The 23,545-nt window shown below is 46.4% G+C and overlaps 1 protein-coding gene across 3 annotated transcripts; it reads left to right on the top strand.

The window, feature by feature from the left end:
- The first annotated feature begins 14,586 nt into the window (after positions 1-14,586).
- Positions 14,587-23,323, top strand: LOC119383341 (serine hydrolase-like protein). 3 transcript variants are annotated; one of them, XR_007415117.1, is made up of 3 exons: positions 14,587-14,703; positions 15,980-17,934; positions 17,974-18,077. XR_007415117.1 is itself a non-coding variant. In XM_037651420.2 (3 exons), exons 2-3 carry the CDS (start codon positions 21,408-21,410, stop codon positions 23,309-23,311), a joined length of 897 nt encoding a protein of 298 aa, XP_037507348.1. In that variant the 5' UTR covers positions 14,595-14,703; positions 21,406-21,407; the 3' UTR covers positions 23,312-23,323. The 3 variants fall into 3 exon arrangements, 2 of the variants coding, with proteins under 2 accessions (XP_037507347.1, XP_037507348.1); XM_037651420.2 differs by lacking the exons at positions 15,980-17,934; positions 17,974-18,077 and adding exons at positions 21,406-21,570; positions 22,578-23,323 and having other exon boundaries at positions 14,595-14,703; XM_037651419.2 differs by having other exon boundaries at positions 15,980-18,050.
- Positions 23,324-23,545: the final 222 nt, after the last annotated feature.

The raw sequence follows: 23,545 nt of genomic DNA, 5'->3' as shown, positions 1-23,545 counted from the left end.
TTCAGCTTTCTTTCATGTTCTTGCGCAACTCTTTACAAGCTGTGTGTCTACTATTAACGTTAACTCATCTTGTACATAGCTGCTTGTTACTGCGCAAAACTAGTTAAGTTTATGTCCGTCGTTCTTGTTTCAGTTATTTCGAAGTTTTCATTGTAAATTACAAACCTTGGTTCACGATCTACTAAGAAAATAAATAAATAAATAAATAAATAAATAAATAAATAAATAAATAAATAAATAAATAAATAAATAAATATATGCAGTTGGTTTGTTCTCACAAACCCAAGCAAAGGCGGTTAATATTTGTAGACAATGACTTTCGTAACTTCTTGGGCCGGCATTCACAATAGTGTCTTACGCTAGAATCGTTCGTAAGAGTAAATTTTCCGCCAATCATTATACTGGATATATCAATAATATCATTAAAAGCAAAGCTGGGTCAAGGCCCAATCACAAAGAGCACTTGCGTTGCGAAAGGAAATCTCTAATGCGTGCCCGTGTCTTGAACCTCGCCTCAATTAGATGTTCGGGCTGAAAATGCACTTGCAACAGCACTTACTGAACTGACTTATTTGCCACTTTTGAACATCTTTCGTCAGATGCTGCTTGTGCGCCGCTGTTTTTGAAACCGCTCTCCTTTTTTTTTTTTTTTTGTCTGCGAGAAGTCTGCCTTGCCAATCGAGGCCCAAATCGGTATGGTTAAAATCATAAAATGATCCAGTGGCGAAATCTTCTCTACGCTGCTGTAAGAAGCCATGGTTGGGACAGGCGATAAATAATTTACTTCGCAAGGCTGCTAGCTGATAAATGTCGACTATAGATGATTGCATTTAATGCGCCAAATGGAGAGACTCGTCGGGACGCATACGCAAATATTTTGTTGGATACTTCAACGTGACCGCTTCATGACTCCTGAGCAGGCTCATTGTCCGGATAAACGTTATACGACGCCTGTCGGCACTTTACTTAATTCGCAAGAACATTTTGCTTGCCACATCAGAGTTTCTCAACAGCTGGCGCCACCGGTCATTATTCTCATAAAAGGTCTAAGTGAGATGGTAGCGTGCTCTGTCTCTCTCCCTCTCTTTCTGTGTGTGTGTGTGTGTGTGTGCGTGTGTGTGTGTGTGTGTGTGTGTGTGTGTGTGTGTGTGTGTGTGTGTGTGTGTGTGTGTGTGTGTGTGTGTGTGTGTGTGTGTGTGTGTGTGTGTGTGTGCGTGTGTGCGCGCGTGTGTGTGTGTGTGCGTGTGGCGTGTGTTACCATTACACTTTGCCTTGTAGCAAGGCTAGTTTTACAATCAGGGAACGCCGTCTATGCTAATCAGCTGAATCACTGCTAGCAGGCCGTCATCGTCACCAGCCTGACCGCGCCCACTGCAGGGCAAGGACCTGTCCCGTCTTTCGCCCGTCAACCCGATCCCGTGTTTGCTGCGGCCACGTCTGTCCACCGAACTTTCTGCCTCCCCTCCGCGCGCTTTCCTCATCTTCGAATTAAGTCTGTTGCATTTAATGACCAGCGGTTACCTGCGAGCACGCGGGTTTACTTCTCGCAAGCTCGCAGGTAATCGCATTCAAACTACACAATTCTTTGCTGTCAGCTCCTGCTCACATTCGCTTATATCGGGTGCCCAGCGCAATACTGCCACTCCTGTAGGTAGGGGAGCATATAGCCCCCGATGTTGATGGAGTCCCCCGCGGCGCGAGCGACCGGCTCTAATCAGGGCGCCAAGCGAATGGGGGGAAAGCAGGAAGAAGGGGAGGGATGAAAAGATCGTAGAGAGGGGGTGGCAGCACCCGGAGGTTCCTTCAATTAAGCAGGAGGCTCCTCCGCACGACACCTCACGTGCGTTCCACCGCCTCCAGTACAGCGCCGCTCGAGGCACCGCCGCGTGCCGCTGCCAAGAGACACGGCAGAGCGGGCGCAGGTGTTTTCGCCCCTCCCTTCCTCCCACCCTTCGAGCTGCAGCACCCTCTATCACGACAACAGTCGCCTCTCACGCGCGAGGGGGACTTGGGTTCGTGGCGGAAGACCCGTGATTTCAGCCGGCCGGCCGACTCCACGAATCACTCAGCGCTCGGCGGAGCCCCCACTAATGTAAACACGTGCCCCCTAATAAGGGCCCCGCTATTATTCGTCACCGAAATTGCGCCATCGTTGCAAAAACGGGACGGCCAGAGCCTGTCCCATCTGTTTTCTTTGAGTTAACTCTCCAACTTACTCGGCAGCTTGGCTTCATTATCCCACCTTCTTTTTTTCTGATTCTTTGCGGCCATGCATATGCGAGGTGGAAATGAGGGAAAGTGAATTATTCTCGCCACGCGGAACGTTTGTACACGAGTGAGGTTTCACTCGGAGCTGTCAGTCCGAAAACACAATGTTTCTGCAGGCCCACAGTTCACACGCCAAAAAAAAAAAAAAAGGATAAGCTGAATATAGCCACAGCGAAATCCGAGTGCTTCTGTGTGTCATTGAAATGACTACTTGAGATGTTATTGCTCTCTTTTAAGTGTACTTCTTTAAAAAAATTTAAGAACACGAACCTTCTCGAGGACGGTGCTTGCGCTCCGTCACATATGCCAAAATAATGGCTTGTGCGTTTTCTCATAAACGTCGAAAACATTCAGTAAAGCTTCAGCTTGGACTAGTATGTACGACATACTGATGTAGGCACAAAAGACTAAACTAAGACCACCACATACCATTCTTGTTTCCCTTTGTGATCTTGCTCTTTCCCTCTCTCACTATTCTGCTCCTTCCCCTGCGCAGGATATCCATATCAAAATGGACTCAGCTCAGGTTAACGTACCTGCCTTTCTTCCATCCATTCGTCTCCTGCTCCTATGTAAGTCTTTCGTGGCTTTTGCTCAGCGCAGCTACACCACAGCGCTAAAAACTTAACTGCTAAGTTGTGAAGCAAGGTAAGCAAACGTAGAGGAGCATTTCGTGTTCGCAGAAGTGAGCGTCGGCATAGTCGCCATCATCGACACGAAGATGATAATGACGATTGTTGTCATCATCCCCATCATAATCTTCTTCTGTAATGATAATTAGGATTATGATGATGACAAGATAGCCACATCGAATGGCTCTCGCCTTCGAATCGTCTTAGGCAAATGAATAAGGTACCCTGTGAGTTTTCATTTATAAAGCGCTGTCTGCAGTCAGATATTCGCTTTTTTCCGTCAAAGCAAAACGAAAGCCGTGAAAACTCATGCAAAATGCGTTTGAAAGCATAGGTGTTGTTTGGCGTAAACTGTTGTCTATTCCTATTATTATATCGTAGGCCCCGCCACGGTGGTCTTGTAAAACAAATTAAAAAAAAAAACAAAGCAACGGTGGTCTAGTGGTTATGGTGCTCGACTGCTGACCCGAAGATCGCGGGATCGAATCCCGGCCGCGGCGGCTGCATTTTCAATGGAGGCGAAAATGTTTGAGGCCCGTGTGCTTAGATTTAGGTGCACGTTAAGGAACCCCAGGTAGTCGAAATTTCCGGAGCCCTCCACTACGGCGTCTCTCATAATCATATCGTGGTTTTGTTTGGGACGTAAACCCCAGATATTATTATATCGTAGGAATTGAACACTGCACGCGATAGTTCTTGGTACGAAACGAGTCGAATCGATTATTTGTCAAATTAGGAACACAGAGCATCGTTGAATATTTTTTGGAGACTTGCTATGGATCGGCAATAAACCGTGCTATTATGACGGCTGCTTGCCGCACATTGGGCGCTATACAGGTCGTGCACAAACCCTGAATACATTTCAGCGCATAACATACATATAGCATGCTGAAAGACTAAGGCTTCTCCCACCAATCTCTAACGACACCTGTTTTGAGCTTGCTTACTCCATGTAAGTATAACGTGTAGGTATAACGTGGCAGCAGAAAGCACAGGACCTGGTTGATTAGCGGAACATGGGAGAGGCCTTTGCCCTGCAGTGGGCGTAGACAGGCTGATGATGATGATGATGACTCCATCCATGTGCACACACATACACACACACATACATACATACATACATACATACATACATACATACATACATACATACATACATACATACATACATACATACATACATACATACATACATACATACATACATACATACATACATACATACATACATACATACATACATACATACACAGGTAGATTAATAAAGGTCAGAGGTATAGAGCTAATATGTCTTTCAGATGCTTACAAAGTTTGGATAGCCTCTAAGATTGATAACATTTAATCAACCTAAAGAGATACCTGTCGGACCACATTAATTAGAGCTCAGCGGTAAACACAATAATTTCGTTCTCACTCAGCTGGCTCGACATCTGTGACAATGAAATATATTGCACCTTTGGCAAATTGTGGACGCTTTCCTCACAAAGCAAGCTTTCTGAAAGCGCAGTGCATTATAATTTACTCGCGTTGATTGTGGTATTGACGCACGATCTAAAATTCAGCGCAGAGTACTTATACACAGTGACGAAAGCTCTGGCTCTCCGTCGACAAACGCACTTTATTTATTTATTTAGTTTTTTTGATCCAGCGATTCATAATGACCCCCGCTATTAATTTAAAATCGAGTAGAAGACGAACTAATAGTCCAACTCCGAAGTTTATACCGCCGCTCCTAATGTGCACGGCAAATAAGAAAGAAGAGCTAAAAAGATAACGAAAGAAAATCTCACATAATTAACCCAGTTTTGTTTGAGACAAAGAGAGCTGCGCGCACTTCGTTAGTACCGGATGAGTGGCGCCCGTGCCGACCGACTGGGTAAAGTGCGGGCAAATATTGTTCCGATAAGCCGATGTCACAATAGGGGATCGGCTCGGTTGCATTCCAATCAAGGAGGGGGGACCCTGTGCCCAAGAAGAGGCGCGCTAATTAACGGACCTGAGAGAAGATTCGTAGGAGCCAATTTATTCCTGCAGGGTGCAGACCCCCGAGAATGGTGATGAGAGGAGGGGGGGGGGAGGATGACGAGATGGATAGCGTTAGCGGTATCCTTGCCAACAGTCGGACGTCACGCCACCGCCCTCCCCCGGTGACGAAAGAACGCTGGCGCCGCGATAACGTCGCATGCAGGTTTGCGCGCCGGCAAAGTTTTAGAATAGTAGTCTCGACTCGATTCGTGTGCGTGTGAGGTCGTACAGTATACGCATACACCGGTGGCGTGATCGCTGATGTATGTGTATATAGGTGCGGTGAATTGATTAAGGATGCGTCGTTCTCGGGCCCGCGGCCAATCAATTTGGCTCCCGAGCGAAAACGAACGATCTTGTTAAGAGCCTTCGAAGGCTTGCGCCATTTCTTTCGCGGCCGGAGATTTTCCCGCCGTCACGACGCACTAGAAGTGTGGAAAGTGCAGCCACGTGTAAAGGTTAAAGGCGTAAACTGAACAATGGATATGCAGATTACCATTATACTGCGAGTCCACGATATTTGCAGAAAGTTGCACACGTCCTTGAGCAATAGCTGGAACGCATTATGTATAGTGTGGCCACAATTGTGCGTCGTATTCCTCAATCGTTTCGTGCTGCGCGATACTCAAAACAATTATTGTCATTTTCATAGAGGCACCGTTACTAAAGTGCAATGACAAGCGAATGCTCACGCGTGCCGGCAAAGAGTCATCATATTTATATTCGTCCAGCGTCCAGCGACTGGAACCACCTTCCCTCCGACATCGTTTCCATTTCAAATCATGACTTGTTCTCTTCCACCGTACACAAATACTTACTTTATGACGCGTGAAGTTCCTATTGTATATATATTTTTTCTACTTTATTTGTTTTGTATTTCTTATTGTACCTACATACGCATTAAGTTGTATTAGCCTTTCATCGTATCTTCATATATATTGTAATTGTTGTTATTTTGATGTCACTTAGTTTGATTTGTTTATAATTTGTTATTTCATGTAAACCACTCTCCTCTGTAAAGCTTTGGCGATTGAGGGTAAAATAAATGAAATGAAATGAAATAAATATTGTAGCGAGTGCTGTTTGGAGATATGGTTCTGTAGGAGCCATCGTGATTTTGCTACACGCATTAGCTCAGCCTTGTGTGCAATTTGTAGCACATGCAAAACACGGCTATCTTCCCATTCAAGAGTATGCGACGGTCGCTATATATGTGAAGAGCATCACGTCACCAGCATATAGGTAACTCGGGGGATGTATCCAAATATACCTACACAGATGTCCACATCGCTGTTGTCATTATTCGGAACAGCCCTCCTCGAATCTGAATACGTGTTAAGCCTCTTGCTTTTAACACTAATATCGCACAGACAATGGGCATAACTAATGTTGCCAATGTTATGCTAGAGATAACACAGGTTTTATTCGTGGATCTACATAATCGCCCATATCGTTACGTCAGAAAGGTATACACGTAAAGACAGCTGATGATTTTATATATTTTTTTCAAGTCTTGCCTGTCAAACGCACTTGTGGGTTCGCACACGCGCTGGCAAGTTATCTAAATGGTGTCGATAACTCAAGGCATCCCTTCTCTCCGCTGGTATAGTGATAAAGATCAATTAGCGCGACTGAAGTAACGGCTTGACCGAAATGCCGGTAACGTTACTAGTCAGTCACTGCTCAAACCACTCGTATGTGAGCTTAAAGGAAGCCGCTGTAACTGCTCGGGCCGCCGTCATATAGGTAGCAACAGTTTTAAGCGGCCAATGTGTGTATGTATGCACGCGTAAGAGGGAGGACCATCTTACGCCTATATACATACACACATTGGCAGGCTCATTGCACATTTGATTTATACGTCTTTAAGAGGAACAGTGAAATCGCGAAAAGAGCTCTTCAACGAAACAAAAATATAAGTACAACCATTTCGAGACCAAGCAAACACTAAGCTCATACAAGAGAAGAAAAAAAAAGAATAAAAGGTTCAGCAGAATGGCAAATACGAGCGAAGTGAGAAAGAAAGAGAAAAGGAAAGAACTCATTCGTATCGTACTCGTGCTCCATAATTAAATTAAGCCCGAAAATTAATGGCGGCCATTTCTTCTCACCGGGAGGTGCCTCCTCGTTACACGATACTGCCGAGCGGTGGCGGTGGCAGCAGCTCAGGAGCCAGCGCGAGCCTCCGTGCAACTCGCTCCGACAGGGGGCCAGAGGAGCGGTGGTAGTGGCAATGCGTGCGATATATATATATATATATATATATATATATATATATATATATATATATATATATATATATATATATATATATATATATATATATATATATATATATATATATATATATATATATATATATATGTGTGTGTGTGTGTGTGTGTGTGTGTGTACTTAGTGCTGCTGTTTATCGTGTTAATCAAACGTGTGAGTGGCTGCCTGAAATCTCGTCTCGGGAGACGGGCGTCAGTGTCCGTGAGGTTCTCCTTTTTGCGTTTTTTTACATTACACTTTTCGCAGCCATTTCCGAAGCCACGTTGGGGCAACACGGGAAGGTCGGTGGGAAACGTGCTGAAGTTCTTCGGGCGTGCTTCCGCAATACAAGTGTACAAAAAGCTCCCCCCCCCCCCCTTTTCCCTTCTCCGCCCTTTTCTTTCAGTGCCCAGTTTCGCACTCCGTTCCGTACCTGACAGCAGTCATCTGTAAACGGAAAGAGTAATAACGCGGCGTTCCGCGCGCGCTTCCTAAATTATTCTAGATTCTGACGATATTAGTGCTCAGCTTGTTTCGTGATGGGGAGGCTCCGCCGAGAACTCACAGAAGCAGTTGGAACAGAGACGGGGGGATACGAAAGTCCAAGGGAAAGATAGCTGCGAAAGCAATACTTACTCAATACGCTCGGAACGAGTCGGGAGCAAGGCGGGGAAGACTAAAGTTGTCGGAGGTGCCTAAATATAATAAAGGGAAGAAACTTAGCGCCATTAACGCGCCTACGAGCGAACGGCCGTGACAGGAAGGATCGTGCCAACATGTAGTGCTCATGACGAACAGTCCCGCAAGGGCTCCCACCCCCATCTGTGACGTGAGCGGGTTCGCAGTGTAGCGGTAGCTCTCTTTTATACGAGTGGACGTGAGAAATGAACCAACATACAGGATAATGAGCGAAGCCGTCTGGGTCCGTGCTCGTAGCGTCTGCTTGAGGTCTTGATAGGAGCGAGCGCCGGCCGTAGGCGTGCGCAGGGTCCGCTATAGGGGGGGGGGGGGAGTTTAGTCGCAGCGCCCCCCTCCCCCTCCCGTCGGTCGAGTCCAAATGACAGCATGCTTCACAGTCTACGAAAAATAAAAATGAAAATGAAGCGATGACGTACAGTACGGTCCACTGTTAAGCATCTCTCGTTTTGCTGGCCCTCTAACAGCAAATTTACAGGAACACGTTGTTCGTGCACTGCACAAGTCTGTCAGAAAGAGGCAGAACTGTCAACCACCAGTAGCCTCATGCAAATCTAAGCCACTGTGTTTTTGCAAGAGAGCTAAATCCCAACATGCCCTGCACGCAAGTGTTCCCTTTAACAGTGGACGCGTCTGTACATCTCCCAAAGGCCCCTTTGGTCCCTGGCTTTTCTGAAGTAAATATTGGAGGTAACAGTTCTTATAACGCACTATCTGGGGCCTCCGGCCGCCATTATCAACCTGCGTGGCCATAACTAATTAAACGTATGGGGCAGACTTGCCCCCCCCCCCCCTGGCCCCCTCGTGTACACGCCTATGGCGAGCGCGCTAATATTGTTATCGTCTCCTTCTTTGCCAGTCTTATTTTCCTTTTCGCTGAGTAGACGGGTGCGAATGCTAAAGGGCCCCTAAACCACCTCCGATAATTTTAAACATTTCAAGTAAAGGCTCACATCGAGGTCAAAATGACTGACATGATGAACAACGCCAAACGCAGCAGCGCTACGAGCCACGGGCGCCCCACAAATTCCTAGAAACAATCCCTTGTCCTATCCGGACTTTTCGGCAATCCTCGGCCCCTCAGCGTTCGCCCTGACGTCAACATTCTCGTCTGCTCATTGTCATCCACAAAAAAGAACCTTTCTGTGTGCACGCAGGTACTTCCGCTCGTCGCAGCTATTCCTCCTGGCACAGGTGAGGAGCATTCGGCAAGGAGGAGAGACGAGCCGACGAACGGAGCATAGCGACGGAAAGAGAGAGACAAGCGAGGGTGTCTTTCGTATCATCAAACACGTGTAACTTATCTGTTATGGCACCGCTTCGAAAAAAAAGAACGCCAGGCCTTCGCTGAAATCGCAGCACAGTCACAGCGAAAGCTGGAAGAGCGGCGTTTCTAGAGACCGTTGTCAGCTCTCTTGTGGCCACAATAGAAGTACACTAGAGTGGTACCCACAGGCCATAGATCACAATTTTTGTGAGGTTGGGAAGCACCTACTAAGCCATTATTCGTCATTCTGCGGAGAAGCGAGGCACCAGCTACACGTCTGTAAGGCATTATGTACACTTTGTTGACGCGACGACTGATGACGACGAAGAATTAAGGCTGAGCCCTTTGTAATGGGTTGGAAGCTTTAAACGGCCCACCAGTTATGCAATTTGCATTGGGTGACGCCTGGTCGCTATTTTCCTCTCCCATCATGCTTTATAACATACGTTGTCGTGGGAGAGAGACGGAGGGGGGCTAAGACTTTTACTGAGACCCCGAGGAAATGTATCATGCGCTTATGGGCTTCCTTGGCAACCAATACAAGTACATTTGCGAGGAACCCACTACGCTATAAATCATTGTAATTTTACTGAGACCTCGAGGAAATGGATCATGCGCTTATGGGCTTCCTTGGCAACCAATACAAGTGCACTTGCGAGGAACCCACTACGCTCTAAATCATTGTAATTTTACTGAGACCCCGAGGAAATGGATCATGCGCTTATGGGCTTCCTTGGCAACGAATACAAGTGCACTTGTCAGGAACCCACTACGCTATAAATCATTTTAGTTTTTGAGAAGTAGGGCAGCAGACACTGTGCCATTTTTCGTCATTCTACGGAGAGCCGTGGTACCTGCTAAACACATGTAAGGCATTATGCGCACTTGATGCTGTGCCTGATGACGACGAAGAATTATGGCAGAGCCCTTTGTAATGGGTTGGAAGCATTGAATAACCTACTCGTTGCGCAATTCGCAATTGTTTGACACCTGGTTACAGAATTCGCGTTGTGCGACGCTTGGTGCTTATTTTAATCTTCTACCACGCAATATTGCATATGCTAATGTGGTTCCTTCCCGACATGAAGCCTGTATAGGACCTTTTTGCAAAGCAGTTTCAAGCCCCGGCATGGCTCAGAGGTTGAATACTGGGCTCCCACGCAGAGGGCCCAGGCTCGAACCTCGTTCCATCCTGGAATTTTTTTTCTTATTTAGTTTTTTTTCTTATTTCGAGCGATACTGGTTACGGACACCGGCGGCGGCGGCGGCGGCGGACAACTACGGCGCCAAAACGGCCGGTGAAATGATCTCATAACAGCTTTCGCTGTAAAATTCTCAGGGCTACGTGTTCGTTGTAGACTCGTAAACAACTGCAACACCACAACTAAATTTCGACCTCTGGTTGGTTTAGAAGCCCTTAAGTGATGACCGCTGCAATCAACCCCACCGCCTTCCGGTGATGATGATTATGATTAAATTATGCGTTTTGGTACTCTTTCCTACAGTGTTCACGTTTATTTTTCGGCGTTCTCTAAACTTTACGTGATGCTTATTTTCTAATTATCGACCCTTTCTTCGCTTTTTTTTTTATTTCCGGGAGCAGTGTTACAAACACTTCGCTGTCGATCGCTTTAGCTCTAATGTTACGCATAGATGCATCGACATTTTAGGTAGATGTCCTATTATTGAAGCGCCAAAGTTACTGCGACGAGCTTTTTTTTAGTCTTGACTGAATTATTTCTTAATATTTTTGAACATTGCATCACGCGAAAGTTGTCATAAAACGTTTCATTCGCAGTTCATGCATATTGTCTTAAATCTCATAACTTATACAAGTTTAAAACTGAAAAATAATATAAAGACCCACATTCTGAAAGTGTTGTAGCCTTGCGAACGCTACGCCAGTTTTCTTTTTTTTTCGCCTTTTTTACCGCTCCGCGCCGTCACGTTGGCGCGATTGCGTTTGCAGGCCCTCCACGGCGTCCTTTAAGGTTGCAAAGGTGTCGGAAAATCTGTCACTTCGACCGAAACTGTTACTTTAAAGTTCACACTATAGGCGTGTATAAGTTAACTGATTAAATGCTTTCAGCTTGTGCAGTAATTTCAATCACAGGCACGCTCGCGGCGAATTCACGCTCTCGTTGCCATTGTCTTGCTATCTTGCTCACGGCGCATGCGCGGATCGGCCGCTGTGAATGAGAGTTTTCAAGCTCCACACTTTCGTTTCACTTCTGAAACGACGGTGCGAAGTTGACGCACCAACAACATGGCGCTCCATCACTACATTGAGGGCATCATCAAGCTCTATAATGGTTGCATTTTGAACCATTAAGAGAGGTCACAGAAGCGCTCTGGGCCAATCAAATCTGACAGGACAGTGTATTCGACAATACAGAATAGAACCCTTGGTTGCTGAGCATTGCAATGGTAGAAATCTGCTTTCTGCTACGTTGGGTTTCATGCTCACTGCGAACATTCTGCTGAGCTATTACGTTCGCGTTCTCATCTGAACAGGGAACATTGAGCTAGCGTTACGGTTTCTCATCAATTTAATACTGTTCGCCGCCATGGAGCAAGGAAAGACAGTGAAAGAGGCCCATGACAACACTTTTTTGAAGTATGGCAGTGCAAGAGTGCAACTGCACGAGGAAATGGGCCATTTGGTCAGTACCCGTCTGTACCTATTTCTTGCCAGCTGTCATTTTGTTACGTGCTAGTGCATAAAAAAGTATTGGAACTGAGGCCGTCTTGGTGCAATCTCGCTTTCCAACTCCGACGGAGCCCATGGGTGTGACCTTCGAACTTGCATTATGAGGAATCGCCGACATCGTTCACTAATAATCATTCGTTGAAGAAGACAACGACGAATTTTTTAAGTGCGCCGAATTATGATTATAGATTCGTTGTATTCGAAATGAAATCAATTGAAGATTTACTCCCACAATATGAAATGCTTCTTCGGTGCCAGATTCTTGAATTGTAATTACCAGACTTGTATGCGTCACAAGAAAAAAAAAATCAGCCGATAGCAGTTAAGAGAAAAACCGTATTTCTCGTATTAGGTAAATTGTTTTTATCGTAATACCAACGACACCACTCTTGCCACAAGAAGACGTATAGTAGGCTCCGCACTACGCCTATGCACACTCTGATGGCGTCTGCTTATGCTTATATGATGTTTTATCGGCAAAAATTAAATTCATTTTACTTGTACTCTACAAGAGCCAGTCTCAACATGCCAAGTTACATGAAATTTTACTGAGCCGGTGTGGCCGAAATGAGAAAAAATACTGAGCTCCGGCGCCTTATTGACATTCAGGCGCCAGAATTTGTGCTGCAAGATTCTGAAACGATAACGACGATTATGATGACCTAAATCACTGGCTCACTCCAACCCTGGGGCAATGGCCAAATGAAACTTTTAGCGTCGTTTTATTTTCTAATAACGAAAATATTATGGCATTATGAACGACAAGACCATTTGTAGAGAACACTTTGTCAGTCTAACTTGATTTATTATTTCCCTGTAGTTCTCAAATGGTGTTGATTACTGCTTTCAATTACTGCCCCGTGAAAGCACTGAAAAGTATTCGGCTGTATTTACGTACTGTTCTTCGAAATTTTAAAGTTGCATTGCACGGACGCAGTAAATGGAACGAGCTGGTCCGGCAGTCGGAGTGCGTCCTAAGCAGCCTTTCACACATTGCTTGTATTCATTTCCCAATTGCTTTTGCAAATTTTCGCGGGTAATTTTTCTTTGTTATCCTCTGCACACACCCTTGGACTCAACAATGAAGCCTTGTTTGATGTGCGTGACGGATGGAAGGGACACGTTGAAATGGACAAAGACGGGCGGTCTGGAGGCAAGTGCGGGCTTCAGAGTACAGACGTGCGGTGATACGGATCACTGGACGCAGCGATGTTTGCGTTAAGGTCGTTTTACATGACACAAAATGCAGCGACTTTCAGGCTGCGAATTCGAAAAAGCATCACGCGTCACGTGCGATAAAATGCGTCACGAGCGAAAAAAGAAAAAAAAAAGGCCGTTCGCTCATGACGCAGCGGTCAGCGGCGAGCGACCAGCATGTTGGAAATGTTTCGCTCTGTTCGCAGCGGCGTAGCGATTTTTCGGTCTGGACCCGTCGAAATAGCGCCGAGCCGACCGAGCTGTTAAAATTGCGTCAACGAACTTGTTCTGGTGATGGTCGCTGTTGCGCACTTTAAAATGAATTAAGACTGGAAAGAGTTCTTAAATGACCAAACACGCGTGCTCTTCGTTACCGTTCATGAAAACTTAGTAATATCATAACGCACATATTTTTAGATTACGTTTGAAAAATTGTGCAGTTTCTGTCCACAAAGAATGGCCGCAAGTATGGCCGCAAGAAACCTCGTGTACCGCGGCAGCCGCAGAGCGGAAATCGCAGACTATTCGCAACCCATTTGAAACGAAACCGCCAATAATAATATCTGGGGTTTAACGTCCCAAAACCACCATATGATTATGAGAGACGCCGTAGTGCAGGTCTCCGGAAATTTCGACCACCTGGGGTTCTTTAACGTGCACCTAAATCTAAGTACACGGGCCTCAAACATTTTCGCCTCCATCGAAAATGCAGCCGCCGCGGCCGGGATTCGATCCCGCGACCTTCGGGTCAGCAGTCGAGCGCCATAACCACTAGACCACCGCGGCGGGGCAAACGAAACCGCCATTAGCGGCGGTTGCGAACAGAGCGAAAACAGTGAACGGAGTGTTCTTTTTTTTTTTTTTTCGCTGCAATCGAGGCATGTGAAGGCCCGTATCCAGGATTTTTTTGCGGGTGGGGGGACACTTGCTGAAAACCTTGACTATGTGAGAAAAACACCGATTTTCATTATTTATTCTTGGTAAAAACACCTACTTCACCAATATCCCCCCTCCTAACCATGGCTACAGGCCTGATTTAAGGTTCCTTGCGACGTGGATCAGAAGCAAAACAAGACAATGTATCCCTACATCTTGCATGCCGCTACGCAAACCGAATGTAATTTCTTGCACTTAATATAGGGAAGTTGGCAGCTGCTCTGACACTTGCCGGTAGTTTTTTGAAGGAATCTTTGTGGATTGGTTAACAGAATGTAGCAGGCACTATGAAAATGAGAAATCTTCTCGGGGTACTTTAAATCAATACTGACAGCGTGCGCTATCGTCTTTGTTTCAAGTATCAGCGTAGTTATATTTCAGAAGTAAGGTTTTCGCTTTCAACAAGGTAAAATAGTGCTCACGTTCTTTCGTGCTTTTGATACGCCACAGAGAAAATTGATGAAAAGCGAAAGTGCCGCCGTTCTTCAAATATACGCGGGAAAAGCATTCACGTATGCCCTTTCGTTTGGTACTAATAGCACTCAACAGATGCCGCCTCTGCCGTAGCGTTCAAGGTTAGCGCGATTCTGCTTGCAGTCTGCGCACATTGGGCAGGAAATCCCGGCGGACGGCAACGTTCCGAAGGCCAAAGGAAACTTAATTCGTCGGCCACAGCGTTCCTACCGGCTGCGTTTGTGAAGCCAGCGCGAAAAAGCCCAGTAAGTAGACACATCGGTGCCACTTTTCTTGTTCAGGAAATGCCAGCGGTGGTTGCGTGGGACCGTAGTTGCGCGATGAATGAAATGATGCCTCGACGGTTCGACGCGTTCGTAACGCTAGTCGTTTCAGCTGCCGATACCTGTTCCACATCAAATTTACTGGCGATTAGCTCTGTACTTTAGATGTTACCATTGTTCTGAGCTGCTTAAAGGTGTGCAGTGAACGCAGTGTGACTAAAAATGGGTCGTACATGATCAATGCGTTTGCAAGGCTCTTGCGACTGAGAAGCTTGTGCCATCTAGGTGCTCAAAGCGCTGGAGGATTGTCCAAGCCTACGATTTTTGGCGGTAGATGGCGGTACGGAGCTTGGCGGCGGCGCGGCGGCAATTTGAAATTGGAGTGGCTACAGTTGAATCGCTATGCGTGGGCGTAGTTTTTACTGGCCGGAACCTGAAACGATACACTAATACGACATTTAAATGCTTAGGCTTCGTAGTGGCGAGTATATTGTGCTACTATTAAGCTTACTTTTAACACAGTTTGCCACGATACGCACGCCGTTTGTAACTTGCAGAAATTATGCCCACCTGCGTTTGCACTTGCGGCACATAGCATATTTCCCTTGCGTTTGCAACCATCTGTATCTTATTATGAATGTGCACCGGAACTTTGAAACATGTTGCGAAAATATAGCTGGTCAAATTCTTGATAAATCTCGTTCAAGAAAATGAGAACTAAAGCAAGAGAAGAAGGAGGGGTGGAGTGAAAAGGAATTTTTTTTATTAGATAGTTGAACGGACATGCTATTTTGAAAGCTTTTCTTTCTTCCCCCTCCCCCTTTCCCTTCTCGGAGGGCAGGGTAGCAATCCCGAAGCTTCTTTCCCAGTCAGCATCCCTACCCTTTCCATCAAACTCTCTCTCTCTCTCTCGCAGTTGGGCGAGCAAGCGCCCTACGATATGCGATTAGCAATAGATTTTATGTGAGAATATAAAAAGGAAGCCGTACTGCAGCTTGCTTCCAGCACCTTCGAGCGTCTCTATTAAATGAAATCGTCAGATACACCGTGTTTGTTAAGGAGCTCGTGGATCTTGTGGAAGCAACGCATTCTCACCTTAAGCTAAGCACCTTGCTTAGAAAACGGGGCAGTGAATACCTGTACTATATGTGTGCAGCATTCGGTCATTAGTTATGGATATGTATGAATTTGACACCGGTTTTAGTGAAATTCTAAAAAAAGATTAGTGAGACTACAGAATGCGATGCTTCCATTGCAGGTCTCCTGCAGAAGAAATCCTGCCTTGGAGCTCACCGCTTGTGAATAGCTGATGGCACAGTGAATAATAATACTGTAAAGAAAAAAAAAACATACTGAGCTTGAGGACATGGATCCAGTCGAGCTGCGCATAGAAGTGCCCTATGGTTCACTTGCCGCGAAAGCCTGGGGTCCCGCTGACGGCAAACGCGTCCTCGCGTTGCACGGATGGCTGGACAGCGCCGCCACTTTCGACACGTTGTGTCCCCTCTTGGACTCCTCGTTGAGGATCGTCGCTCTAGACTTTGCGGGTCACGGCGACTCATCGCACAGGCCTCCAGGTTGCCGCTACAACATACTCGAATACGTCGTCGATGTCCGCCGGGCCGTCGACCACTTGCAATGGGATCGATTCTGCGTCGTTGGTCACAGTATGGGCGGTACCACAGCTCTTATGTTTGCGGGCCTCTTCCCGGATCGCGTATTGTCTGTGGTCATCCTGGACGTCGTGGTTCCGACGGTGATCGTTGACTCTTATATCGGTTCGGTGCTCGCGCACGGCATCAACAAGTTTCTGAAGCTGGAACCTCTGACAAAGAACCCTCCCCCTGTGTACAGCATGGATGACCTGTTGGAACGACTCGAAAGCGCGAATCCCGGACAGCTGAGCGAGAAGTCGAAGAAAGTCCTGCTAAGCCGAGGCACGCGGCCAGTGGAAAGCGGATTGGTGTTGAAGAGGGACATACGAGCTAAAACTGGCAAGACGTTTGTCGTCCCGTTGGAGACACAAAAGGCCATCGTGTCCCGCTACAAAGGAGATATGCTCATCTTCCGCGCCACTGACGGGGCCTCAGTTCAACAACTCAAGGACTTGGAGGCGGAGTTTATGAAGTCATACAAGAAACACTGCAAGAGGTTTGAGTACATAGAACTGCAAGGCGGCCACTACGTTCATCTAAACCAGCCTGAGCTTTTGGCGCCTGCGATTAACCGCTTTCTTTGTCATTCGGCAGTAGGAAAAGCACACCTGTAATTGCAGTGAGCGTTTCACGCATCTGTTCACACCCGGATATTGGTAACAATGTCGTGGGCCGCGCCACGATAGACGTGTGACGCATTCCGTTTTGTGGAGCAGCTTTCATGTATGCCGCACCGTTGTTGAAGGAATGATTGCGCTTTGGTGGTTTTCGTCGCATATGTTGTAGTTCTCAAGCAGTGCCTCAAGAAATTTGTATTTTTGAAGCGGTTCTTACGGTGTCAAAATGTGCGTTTTTGATATTGCCGATAGGCGATACTAAGTGCGGGATCATCGGTGTGCGGGATATGGTTTGGCCATCTTGAATAGAAGCGAACTGTGAGAGTACCGTCCGTCCACAGGATAGATTTATAGAGCGCTGCCACGTAACGAAACCGTGGGTATAGAGAATATTGTTGAACTTTTAATTTACGTTTCCTTTTTGTTATTATTGCGAAAGCAATATTACGGGTGTTACAAGCGCCATTTGCGTTGGCGTCGACATCATCGTGCTTTCCTGCTATCTACGCATGCACTGAAAGCGTGCGGATGACTAGAATCATCCCACACACTCGAGGTGCTGTCGGCTTCTGGCCAAAAGCGCCGAAAACAATTGCCGTCTGCGAAAGCAGCCCTGCCGCAGCTATGGCAGCTTTCTAGATTCCGCTGCTGACTTGAGTGTTGTAACTTGTATAAGAGCCTACTCTATATGTTGTATGCACGCTCATTAGCGTTCCTGCTGAACAGGTGCGTTGAAACGACATCGTGCCGAAGGTGAACTTCAACGAACGCCCGCGCGCGTCTCTGGTCCGGCCATGGCTCAACTGAGGTCTTCCTTTGTTTATACAAACGCCGACGGTTTTTCCATCGTTCGCATTTCGTGCTCCATTTAGGTGTGATTGCGCAGAGATATTCTCTTCGCGGTAGCCCTATGGCTGTGGGGCTGTGCCGCGGTGCGTCAGGTCACAAGTTCGATGTCGGCCGTGGCGTCTGCTTTTCAGTAAGGGCAAAATGCAAAAGCACCCGTGCACTCTTTTGGGTACAAGTTAAGCTTAAGGTGGATAAAATTGAATTCAATGTTCCCACTACGTCCTACGTTAATTAGATTGTGTTTAGCATGTATATATATATATATATATATATATATATATATATATATATATATATATATATATATATATATATATATATATACACACACACACACACACACACACACACACACACACACACACACACACACACACACACACACACACACACACACACACACACACACACACACACACACACACACACACACACACACACCACACACACACACACACACACACACACACACACACACACACACACACACACACACACACACACACACACACACACACACCAAAATTGAGAAAAAAAATCCTGCGGCGCTCTATAGGAAAGTTCTACCTGTTGTATATTAGTGGTAGTCGTGTGTACATACAACCTGTCTTTTTTTCATCACTAAGCGCTAATCAATTAACTTTATGTTGTAGCTCGCCTCAAATCGCCCCAGAATCAAGTTTTTTTTTGTTTTTATTTTTTGCTGAAATCTGCCTGGTTGTTTTTTCTCGGTTGCTTTTTCCGAGAAAAAACAAAAGCGCGCGAAACACGCCAAATATGAAGCATAGCAAGGTATCTTTACGTACCGCTTCTCATCTGCACAGATATAAATTTCTGCTGATATGTGCGGAGCCTGCTGCTCTATACTATTGATGTGCATTTACTCGCTATCAGCTTAATGAGTCACCATAATTCTACGATCTTGTTGAGGTCCTTAACCACTTGAACCTGTTTACTTAATCGTAAACGAAGTACTGCTGTGCCTCTACTCAGCTTCTGTTCGTGATTCGAAGGTTTGCTTGTGCCGCCTGGGTGCCGTACTGTGATAATAACCTATCAATATACTTGTAAGGATGGCTATGGTGCTTCTCTGTAACTTCGCTGGGAAGGCAGCAATAAATTATTCTTTCATTCTCTCTCATGCGTTTGTCAATTTGTCGCTGTGACAAAGATGCAGTGGACGACTGTGACGTCCATTGGCGTAGCCAGGGAGGGAGGGGGGGGGGACGAAAACATTCAATTCTACATGTCTATATACACACGAACACACTTTCAAACACTTTCACGAACATACTTAAAGAGTAGAAAAAGATAGAAAGAAAGAGGAAGCAAGCGAGAAATAGAACGAAGGGAACGAATAGGAAGAAAGATAGAGACTCAGAGAGAGAGAGAGAGAAATAAATAAATAGAAACGAACAGAGAGAAATAGACAGAAAAAATAGCAGAGAAAGAGAAAACTGAAGAGAAACAAAGAAGGCCACCCAGCTCTGCACTTCCTTCAGGCTTGGCAGCACTAGTGCGAAGGTGCCTTCATTTTTTAATGCAGTCGAACGTTGTACACAATACGCTTTAGCAATATTATATGGCTGAATAGCTTGAAATGATGGAGTTTTTTCGGGCTGATGATGTTTACACTAAAATACTTGAAATGCAAGAAAGTGTGCCGCCATAGTGAGCTAAGGCTCAAGGCAGGAGTAATTAGTTTGACTATTTACTGCACTAGAAAGAATGAAAAAGAAATTAAAACAACATGAAGATGAGACGGGCGACACGGTTCATTGGCGATCCCGTCTTCATGCGTGCTTGTATGTTAGCTCTTTTTTACAGCACTGTAGATAAGTTGTATTGGGTTTCTAATTGAGAGAAGTGTACGTATCGCGCGAACGCAGGTGCTGAACGGCAGCATTTGACGTTCCGCAAAGCTGTTAACCAGATTTTCTATCTAGCTTGGAGGAACGCTAAAATGATCTCTACGTTCATTATTGTTTTGGAGCATTGAAACGAAGGTAATTGAAAGTTGGGACATGTGTGTCAATGCTCTTGGTGGCTATAACCTTCGCATCGGCTCTTCGCTTCAAATTGACAGAACTGAGGGCATGTGACGATACCGTTGCAAAGCCACACGCGGGACCAAGGGAGGCAACCAATTTTTCTTTCTCTGCAATTATGCAAGTAATTGCAAATTGTAACACATTACCTTTCTCAATTTTGTTCTGCTCTCTATCAAGTAAGCAAATGTAAGGCCTAATAGAGTCATTCTTTTGTCACGAGGACTAAGAAGAAATAACTTGCTGCGGTTTAGCGCGGTTAAACCAAGTTTGTCGAGCTGTACCTCGATTGATCTTGCTTTGGGAAAGTACGAGACCAATGGTTTGCAGAGATTTAACTCCACTGCATATCTTGTTTTAGGCAAAGACGACAAGAAGTCTACACGCTTCGACTACACGCCGCGCTAAGGGAGCCAACGTACTGCACCGCAGCACAACACGCACTTGCTGCTCGGCGCGAGCGCGCTCTAGGCGCAAACACGTAGTGAACTTAGCGTGTTTGGACATGGTAAGGCGGAGCATGTGGTACAAATAGTAAACGAAGAACGGTGCTACGTTATAAACGCTTACTCCCGTTGTGTCAATTGTTATTTGTATCGGATTATGCAGACGAGAGCAACAACACTTCGCGAACGAGCTCGTCGCTCACAGTGCTGTATTATGAGACGATTGTAATTGGAGATATCACTGTAGTATCACTTTCCGTGTGCAGCGCGCCGATAGCGCGTTTGATGAAAGGTGGGCTAGTAGTCGCTTCAGATATTTGTCGAGCGAGATACTACGTCACGCAAAGCGACGCTGTCGCCAAAAGTGATCGGCCGCACCCTGATACTCGCTCAAGGTGACACCCTGAATAGTGCCGCCCTGATACTCGCTAATGGTTTCATACGTGACTTGCGTAAACTGGTAGCAATGCCAAGGTCAGTATTATTAGGGTGTTTTAACAGTGCCGATTTAACGTACGGTAAGTACGGAAATACCGCACCGTCGTGGTCCGGCACGGAGCTTTATTAGACCTCTATTAGCCACTTTGATCATCTAGTCGCGTTACCGTGCGCATTGAGCAACTCGTGCGGCTAAAAGGTTTTATAAAAAGCAGTGCGACGGCCACGGCGATACAATATTACCGTACTTACCGTAATGCCGTCACTGCTAAAGCATCCAATTAGGGTATTTTAGCAGTGACGGGAATACCGTGCGTTAAGTACGGAAACACTGTACCGTCGTCACCGGCACGTAGATTCCTTTGTCTACAATACCTCTATTAGCCATATTGATAATCTCATCAAGTTACCATACGCAATAAGCAACTCTCGCGACCAAAAAGTTTGAGAAAAAGCTGCGTGCTGACCACGACCGTACGGTATTACCGTACTTACCGCTCTGTAAACCGGCACTACTAAAACGCTCTAATATAGGGTGCTTAAAGGCATCACGACGTCACCTCGGCTTACGGTGTATTGGACGTTCGTTCATGCCTGTTTTCATCCCACCCCCGCTCGCCTTCGCGCACAGGCATGCCTTCAGAGTGCACGGAAACTAAGTTCACCATCCCGTATGGCCACCTGGCTGCCAAAGTGTGGGGCGACCAGGCACACGCCACCACCCGCGTCCTGGCACTGCACGGTTGGAGAAACAACGCCGGCACCTTCGACACACTCATTCCGCTCCTCTCATCAGGTTGACAACCGTTTCGTATGCTCTTGAATGTGTTTTATGATCCAGGAGGAAGTAAGGCTTGTCGCAATGTCGGTTTGTATTTGCTGTTATGTCCTAGTCATGCTGCCGGGCAGTACGCTACGCTTAGAGATCTCCTTGCCCATGCATGGTTTATCATTTATCTGCATTACCCTCGCACAGGGAAGTGTTAGGGAGTTATAATGATACAAGCGACATGTCCTTACGTTTAGTGGCTCATAGTAAAAGAAAGAAAAGAAAGAGTTTATTGCACTGTACACCAGCGATAAGTGTTGCAGAAAACCATACTCGGGTAGACCTATTGAGGGTGCAGTTGAAGGGAAAATGTAGCGAATATCAGCCGCCTCTCAGCCTTCTAGAACAAAGTCATCTGAATATGAAAAAGAAGCTTTGTAGAAAACTCACAATATACTCTTATTATAATCACTATTCGAAGTTGTTCGATGAGAAAAGCCTGGCAATCTTACCCAGGAGTCTTCGCCTATACATAAAGGGCCTGAAAGTTAACAGTTTTAGAAGTAATCGTGGAATGACCTCAGTATAGGAGGTTAATGCCTCACGAATCGATTGCCGCAAAAGTGTTTCTAACCCGCCAAGTACAGAGGGGGTGATGCGGCAAATACGCAAGGTTTTTTCTTTCGTCAAGGTCCAAGAAACTACATCAGCGGCAATCATGAACTTGAGCATTTCCCTTTTTTTTTCTTTTGGCTGAGCTTTTCATAGCAGCGTTTGCTGTTCGTAGGATGTGTTTTTTTTTTTTTTTTCACCGAGCCCGAGGGGTTGTTCAGGACCCACTTAACATGAAACGTAGAAAGGGTTCGAGGCAGAGCAGGCTGGTTAATCCACTTACGAGTAGCCGCTAATAATTTACCTTGAGCCTTACTTACGGAATATACATAGAAATCATAAACGCATGCGGCACACCTGCCGAACCGATATTGCTTTTAGCGAGACCTTCATGTTTATGCCTCGCCACTCTTTCTCTCCAGATATATACGTCGTCGCTCTGGACCTGAGTGGTCACGGCCTGTCGTCGCACAAACCGGCAGGGTGCAGCTACAGCTACCACGAGTACGTCATGGACGTGTGCCGCGTCGTGCAGCAACTCAAGTGGGAGCGCTTCTGCATCATGGGTCACAGCTTCGGCTGCACCGTGGGCATGATGTACGCCAGCTTCTTCCCGGACCGCGTCCAGTGCGTCGTGGCGCTGGACCTGTACGCGCCTCTGCACGTGCCGCGGGAGCGCCTCACCCAGGACACCAGCAAGTTGATCAGCAGCTTCATCCACCTGGAATCCAGACTGAGCCAGCCGCCGTCTTACACCGAAGAGGAACTGCTCAAGAGGCTGGACGAGGCGACGCTGCACACGCTGAACAAGGACACGATGAGGATCCTCATGGCGAGGGACGTGGTTCGCGAGGACGGCAAGCTGACGCTGCGTACGGACCAGAGGACCAAGGTCATCAGCACGGTCCTGCTGGACGCGGATTTCCAATACACGCTCATGGAGAAGATTCGCTGCGATCTGCTGATGGTAACGGCATCGGAGATCGACGAGCGTATCATGCGCCAGAGCATGGACCGTTTCTTCGCCCTGTACGAACGGTGCTGCCCCCGCTTCAAGCACGTCGAGGTGGAGGGAAACCACTACGTCCACCTCAACCATCCCGAAAGAGTCGCGCCGATCATAAACGAGTTTCTGGCCAATGTAAAGCCGGCGTAAGAAAACTTTTTTTTTAAGGGACGGGGGGAGAGAAAATTGTAGTGATGTAGCTCGCTGGGACATGCTATTGTGTGCTAGATCAGACTGAAAACGACATCAAAAACGAAACAAGGCTGAGGAAGAGACGCTGCTGGAGGTGTGGCCTAGGGATTTTCACATGCGCTGGGACGAAATTGGCGACTAAGTGAACTCGCACTTTTGAAGAATGAGAATCTGAGGTTAATTAAACACATC

Source organism: Rhipicephalus sanguineus, chromosome 2, assembly GCF_013339695.2.
Source record: "Rhipicephalus sanguineus isolate Rsan-2018 chromosome 2, BIME_Rsan_1.4, whole genome shotgun sequence".
Taxonomy (NCBI): Eukaryota; Metazoa; Arthropoda; class Arachnida; order Ixodida; family Ixodidae; genus Rhipicephalus; species Rhipicephalus sanguineus.
The sequence above is the reverse complement of the archived record's forward strand: the minus strand, read 5'-3'. Positions and strand labels throughout refer to the sequence as shown.